General features: G+C 50.4%; 1 protein-coding gene across 6 annotated transcripts in view; it reads right to left on the bottom strand.

Moving 5' to 3' along the window:
- Positions 1-324: 324 nt before the first annotated feature.
- The window catches only part of acap2a (ArfGAP with coiled-coil, ankyrin repeat and PH domains 2a), a 24650-nt gene continuing 18079 nt past the window's right edge, over positions 325-6895 (bottom strand). For 4 of the 6 annotated variants that reach the window (XM_076972364.1, XM_076972360.1, XM_076972362.1 and 1 more), the window contains exons 16-24: positions 4237-4306; positions 4053-4147; positions 3566-3759; positions 3149-3250; positions 2104-2193; positions 1761-1954; positions 1368-1477; positions 799-909; positions 325-545 (exon numbers count right to left, since the gene is read on the bottom strand). In XM_076972364.1, coding sequence (XP_076828479.1) covers positions 407-545; positions 799-909; positions 1368-1477; positions 1761-1954; positions 2104-2193; positions 3149-3250; positions 3566-3759; positions 4053-4147; positions 4237-4306 — 1105 coding nt within the window. In that variant the 3' untranslated portion in view covers positions 325-406. The remainder of the gene's footprint in view (positions 546-798; positions 910-1367; positions 1478-1760; positions 1955-2103; positions 2194-3148; positions 3251-3565; positions 3760-4052; positions 4148-4236; positions 4307-6895) is intronic. The other 2 variants (XM_076972365.1, XM_076972363.1) reach the window with 1 other exon arrangement.

The following is a 6895-nucleotide window of genomic DNA, read 5'->3' as shown; positions in this document are numbered from 1 at the left end:
TGGAGAATTATAAAAACACACGGTGTGTGGTGTGGGGGTGTTATGGTGGTGGTGTGTGGTCAGAGCTGTGCTGGGCGGTGTGTGGTATGAGGGTGTTATGGTGGTAGTGTGTGGTGTGGGGGTGTTATGGGGGTAGTGTGTGGTGTGTGGTGTGGAGGTGTTATGGGGGTAGTGTGCGGTCAGTGCTGTGCTGGGGCGGTGTGTGATGTGGGGGTGTTTTGGGGGCGGTGTGTGGTGTGGAGGTGTTATGGGGGTAGTGTGCGGTCAGTGCTGTGCTGGGGCGGTGTGTGATGTGGGGGTGTTTTGGGGGCGGTGTGTGGTGTGGGGGTGTTATGGGGGTTGTGTGTGGTGTGCGGTGTGAAGGTGTTATGGTGGTGGTGTGTGGTCAGAGCTGCGTGGGGCTTGGCTAGGCTTCGTCCAGCTCCTGGGTGATGAACTCCTGTATGCACCTCCTGTACTGCTGTTCTGTGTGGTTCTGAGAGGAGAACTGACCCGGCTGGGCCTCCGAGTCCCTCATCTCCTCATTCATCTTAGCTAGACGCAACCTGGGGGGAGAGAGAGAGGGTGTGTGTGTGTGTGTGTGTGTGTGTTTGGGAGAAACAACCAGGATTAAACAAAGCACAGATAGAAAATGACAACAGCTTTCCTGAGCTTTAGCACCATTTACAGCTGTGGTTTAGAGTGAGTATTCTTTCTCCTTTGCTTTCAATTAATGTATCCCTCATTAATATGGTATGACAAAAGGGTGTGTGTGTGTGTGTGTGTGTGTGTGTGTGTGTGTGTGTGTGTGAGTCATACAGCGTAACGATGTCTGCGTTGGCTGCTTCTACGGCGATGGACAGAGGGTTCCTGTTGTCCATGTCTAAGGCGCCCTGCTGTGCTCCACGCTTCAGGAAGAGACACACCTGCCTGGGGTCAAGAGAGAGAGAGACCAGCACAGGGAGACCAGCACAGAGAGATCAGGACAGAGAGATTAAATAATGTCAATCTTTTGTGAGTTTCTGAAAGACTTGAAGACTGAAATCTGAGAAATCAGACAGAGATAAATACAGACAGAGAGATTAGCACAGTGATCAGAACAGACACATATCAGCACACATTAGAAATCAGTACAGATAGAAAAATCAGTACTGAGATACTGAGTGTGTAGTGTCTGCTGTGTGTCCCGTCAGAGTAATGTGTGTGTGTGTTTGTGTACCCCGTGTGCCTTAACTAGGCTGTGTGTGTGTGTGTGTGTGTGTGTGTGTGTGTGTGTGTGTGTGTGTGTGTTTGTGTGTGTGTGTGTGTGTAGTGTACACTGTGTGCCTTAACTAGGCTGTGTGTGTGTGTGTGTGTGTGTGTGTGTGTGTGTGTGTGTGTGTGTGTACCCTGTGTGTCCCAGCAGGGTGGCGTGGTGTAGCGGTCCTCTTCCACGAGCGTCTGGTTGGTCAACATTTGCAGCGTTCTGCAGTAGGAACTCACACGTGACCAGTGAACCCTGCACACAACCAATACACATCACACGTGACCAGTGAACCCTGCACACAACCAATACACATCACACGTGACCAGTGAACCCTGCACACAACCAACACACATCACACGTGATGGGAACACAGACCTGTTGTTCTGAATCTTATTGCAACCCATAACCTCAAAACTTTAATCGTTGTAGCACTAAGTTTAATAACTTTTTGTTTATGCTTTTCTGTGTAAAGTCTAGTCTGCGTATGAGGGACAGTAGGACCCTGGGGGCATGTGGGAGGGGCAGCTCCACTCACGCCCTGCACGGCCTGTAGGAGGGGCGTTCGCTGCTGCTCCTCTTGATTGGCCCAGTTGACGTCGGCGCCCAGGGCGACGGCCTCGGCCATGTCCGGCAGGCTGCCCGCACGCGAGGTCCAGTAGAGCAGCAGACTCGGGCAGAACTCCGCCTCCCGCTGGGTGGGCGGGGCCAGGGACTCGGATTTCTGCAGCTCTGAAACACGGAGGGGATGTGGTTAGGGGCGGGGCTACAATGTGGCCGCCCAGCTCGGCTCTCGTTCAGCACGGATGCTTCATTACTCGAGAAATGCAAAACTGTTGGGTTAGGGTTAGAGGTCAGGGATCAAGGGCCAGAGGTCGCACCTGCTTCGCTCAGGCTGGTGCTGGAGGTCGTGGAGGTCATCGTCTCGCTGCCCTCAGTGCTGGGGCGGATCCCACTGTCCTCACTCTTCACTGTGCCGTAAACAACATTTACATCAACATCAGTTACACTACCACTGGCCAATCAGGAGCCAGTACACCAGCACTAGCCAATCAGGAGCCATTACAGCAGCAGTGGCCAATCACACCAGCATGCCATCACAGCTCTGACATCAGGCTCATGCTCACATGTGCACACATGTTCAGACACACAGATCAAAGGTGTCTGTTTGACAGAACTAGACCAGAACAGTCTACACAGTCGGCATAGTCTACAGTCTACCCAGTCTGCATAGTATACAGTCTACACAGTCTGCATAGTCTACAGTCTACCCAGTCTGCATAGACTACAGTCTACCCAGTCTGCATAGTCTACAGTCTACACAGTCTGCATAGTCTACAGTCTACCCAGTCTGCATAGTCTACAGTCTACCCAGTCTGCATAGTCTACAGTCTACACAGTCTGCATAGACTACAGTCTACCCAGTCTGCATAGTCTACAGTCTACACAGTCTGCATAGTCTACAGTCTACCCAGTCTGCATAGTCTACAGTCTACACAGTCTGCATAGACTACAGTCTACCCAGTCTGCATAGTCTACAGTCTACACAGTCTGCATAGTTTACAGTCTACACAGTCTGCAAAGTCTACACAGTGACTATGGAAAGACGAAACAGTTTCCATGGTTTAGTGAACTCTTAGGGTAGAGCTGAGTTTAGTGGAAAACGAGAAAAGAAAGTGTGTTTTGTGGAACTGATTATCTGCCCAAAACCCTAAAACACTTAAACCCTGAACACTAACCTGCAAACCCCACATACCCAACCTGCTAAACCCTGAACACTAAACCCCACTTGTCCCATTAAACCCTGAACTCTTATCCCCAACACCACCTAATGCCCAACCTGCTAAACGCTGAATGCAAATGCCCCTAATGCCCCGAGGAATTCACCCCTAGCGGGTAACTCCAGAACCAGGATCCAGTACTTACAGCTGCGTAGTTTTGAAGATGTGTCAAAGTAGGAGAAGAGAGAATCAAGCTCATCGGGGCAGAAAAGTGAGTCACGCCGCGCCTCTTGGCCACTAGAGGGTGCTATTACAGCCAGAGCATGGTGAGGAATGAGAGTCAGAGAAGCCAAAAGCATCATTAGAGAGAGAGAGAGAGAAAGAGAGAGAGAGAGAGAAAGAGAGAGAAAGAAATAGAGAGAGAGAGAGAGAGAAAGAGAGAGAAAGAAAGAGAGAGAGAGATAAAGAAAGAATGTGTGGAATAAGAGGATAAAATGTCAGACTGAGAGCAGAGAAGCATTAGTCCAGCAAAAGCAGGGGTGGAACAGCCTCAAAAGCAAGCAGGTCAGAGTTTTTCCAGAACATTCTTCACCTCAGGTCTGCGTTCAACAGGTAAACCCACCTGAGATACTTGAGGTGGCACGGAATTTCGGAGTGGGCGGGGGCGGGCGGGGGGGCAGGAACTCCACACTCCCCTTTAGGCGCTTGTCCTGTTTACTCAGGACCATGACCTTTGACCTCTGCTCCTGGGAACCCAGCTTCTGCACGAACCTTCTGTCTACGTACTTGGCACGGATGTACGCCTCGATCTCCTGCCTGGGGCCACAGAAACCCCCCCGTTAATCACGCTAACACCTCCCACGTGAGGAGGCGGGTCAGAGGGGTAGGCGGGGCAGAGGGAGGAGGCGGGTCAGAGGGGTAGGCGGGGCAGAGGGAGGAGGCGGGTCAGAGGGGTAGGCGGGGCAGAGGGGGGAGGTGGGGCAGAGAGAGGAGGCAGGGCAGAGGGAGGAGGCGGGTCAGAGTGGGGAGGCGGGGCAGAGAGAGGAGGCAGGGCAGAGGGAGGAGGCGGGTCAGAGGGGGGAGGCGGGGCAGAGGGGCGGCCTCTCTACCTGGAGTCTCCAGGTGTTGGTTTCCTCCAGCCCAGTTCTGCTCTGCGGGCCTCGTAGATCTGATTCATGACTCCATTTCCCAGCTCACACATCAGCTGCAACACAGACACAAAGACCTGAAGCACCCCACTCAGGTCATGTGACTCTTCAGGTCATGTGACTCTTCAGGTCATGTGACTCTCACCTTGAGTAGTTCAGGTTCCCATGAGTCAAGAGTTAGTGATCTCACTTTAGAGTTATGAACACCTAAACTCCTGCAAACAGATCACAAACATCATTACGTCATATACACGTAACTTCAAACACAGGTCACGTCAAGTGCAGAGTGCAGTAGACCGTGTAGAGAGTGTAGAGAGTGTAGAGAGTGTAGTAGGGGGTGTACGTATAGGATATGGAGTTCAGCGGGGTGTAGATAGAAGACTTGTACATGGTGTAGTAAGGGTGTAGATAGACTTGTACAGGGTGTAGTGCGGGTGTAGATAGACTTGTACAGGGTGTAGTTGGGGTGTAGATACACTTGTACAGGGTGCAGTAAGGGTGTAGATAGACTTGTACAGGGTGTAGTGAGGGTGTAGATAGACTTGTACAGGGTGTAGCTGGGGTGTAGATAGACTTGTACAGGGTGTAGTAAGGGTGTAGATAGACTTGTACAGGGTGTAGTAAGGGTGTAGATAGACTTGTACAGGGTGCAGTATGGGTGTAGATAGACTTGTACAGGGTGTAGCTGGGGTGTAGATAGACTTGTACAGGGTGTAGTAAGGGTGTAGATAGACTTGTACAGGGTGTAGTAAGGGTGTAGATAGACTTGTACAGGGTGTAGCTGGGGTGTAGATAGACTTGTACAGGGTGTAGTGAGGGTGTAGATAGACTTGTACAGGGTGTAGCTGGGGTGTAGATAAGACTTGTACAGGGTGTAGCTGGGGTGTAGATAGACTTGTACAGGGTGTAGTGAGGGTGTAGATAAACTTGTACAGGGTGTAGCTAGGGTGTAGATAGACTTGTACAGTGTGTAGCTGGGGTGTAGATATACTTGTACAGGGTGCAGTAAGGGTGTAGATAGACTTGTACAGGGTGTAGCTGGGGTGTAGATAGACTTGTACAGGGTGTAGTAAGGGTGTAGATAGACTTGTACAGGGTGCAGTAAGGGTGTAGATAGACTTGTACATGGTGTAGCTGCGGTGTAGATACACTTGTACAGGGTGCAGTAAGGGTGTAGATAGACTTGTACAGGGTGTAGCTGGGGTGTAGATAGACTTGTACAGGGTGCAGTAAGGGTGTAGATAGACTTGTACAGGGTGTAGCTGGGGTGTAGATAGACTTGTACAGGGTGTAGTGAGGGTGTAGATAGACTTGTACAGGGTGTAGCTGGGGTGTAGATAAGACCTGTACAGGGTGCAGTAAGGGTGTAGATAGACTTGTACAGGGTGTAGCTGGGGTGTAGATAGACTTGTACAGGGTGTAGTGAGGGTGTAGATAGACTTGTACAGGGTGTAGCTGGGGTGTAGATAGACTTGTACAGGGTGCAGTAAGGGTGTAGATAGACTTGTACAGGGTGTAGTAAGGGTGTAGATAGACTTGTACAGGGTGTAGCTGGGGTGTAGATAGACTTGTACAGGGTGGAGCTGGGGTGTAGATAGACTTGTACAGGGTGCAGTAAGGGTGTCGATAGACTTGTACAGGGTGTAGCTGGGGTGTAGATAGACTTGTACAGGGTGTAGTGAGGGTGTAGATAGACTTGTACAGGGTGTAGCTGGGGTGTAGATAGACTTGTACAGGGTGTAGTAAGGGTGTAGATAGACTTGTACAGGGTGTAGCTGGGGTGTAGATAGACTTGTACAGGGTGCAGTAAGGGTGTCGATAGACTTGTACAGGGTGTAGCTGGGGTGTAGATAGACTTGTACAGGGTGTAGTGAGGGTGTAGATAGACTTGTACAGGGTGTAGCTGGGGTGTAGATAGACTTGTACAGGGTGTAGTGAGGGTGTAGATAGACTTGTACAGGGTGTAGTAAGGGTGTAGATAGACTTGTACAGGGTGTAGTGAGGGTGTAGATAGACTTGTACAGGGTGTAGCTGGGGTGTAGATAGACTTGTACAGGGTGTAGTAAGGGTGTAGATAGACTTGTACAGGGTGTAGCTGGGGTGTAGATAGACTTGTACAGGGTGCAGTAAGGGTGTAGATAGACTTGTACAGGGTGTAGCTGGGGTGTAGATAGACTTGTACAGGGTGCAGTAAGGGTGTAGATAGACTTGTACAGGGTGTAGTAAGGGTGTAGATAGACTTGTACAGGGTGGAGCTGGGGTGTAGATAGACTTGTACAGGGTGTAGCTGGGGTGTAGATAGACTTGTACAGGGTGCAGTAAGGGTGTAGATAGACTTGTACAGGGTGTAGCTGGGGTGTAGATAGACTTGTACAGGGTGTAGTGAGGGTGTAGATAGACTTGTACAGGGTGTAGCTGGGGTGTAGATAGACTTGTACAGGGTGTAGTGAGGGTGTAGATAGACTTGTACAGGGTGTAGTAAGGGTGTAGATAGACTTGTACAGGGTGTAGTGAGGGTGTAGATAGACTTGTACAGGGTGTAGCTGGAGTGTAGATAGACTTGTACAGGGTGTAGTAAGGGTGTAGATAGACTTGTACAGGGTGTAGCTGGGGTGTAGATAGACTTGTACAGGGTGCAGTAAGGGTGTAGATAGACTTGTACAGGGTGTAGTAAGGGTGTAGATAGACTTGTACAGGGTGTAGTAAGGGTGTAGATAGACTTGTACAGGGTGTGGCTGGGGTGTAGATAGTCTTGTACAGGGTGTAGCTGGGGTGTAGATAGACTTGTACAGGGTGTAGTAAGG

The sequence above is a fragment of the Brachyhypopomus gauderio genome, chromosome 14 (assembly GCF_052324685.1).
Source record: "Brachyhypopomus gauderio isolate BG-103 chromosome 14, BGAUD_0.2, whole genome shotgun sequence".
Lineage (NCBI taxonomy): Eukaryota > Metazoa > Chordata > Actinopteri > Gymnotiformes > Hypopomidae > Brachyhypopomus > Brachyhypopomus gauderio.
The sequence above is the reverse complement of the archived record's forward strand: the minus strand, read 5'-3'. Positions and strand labels throughout refer to the sequence as shown.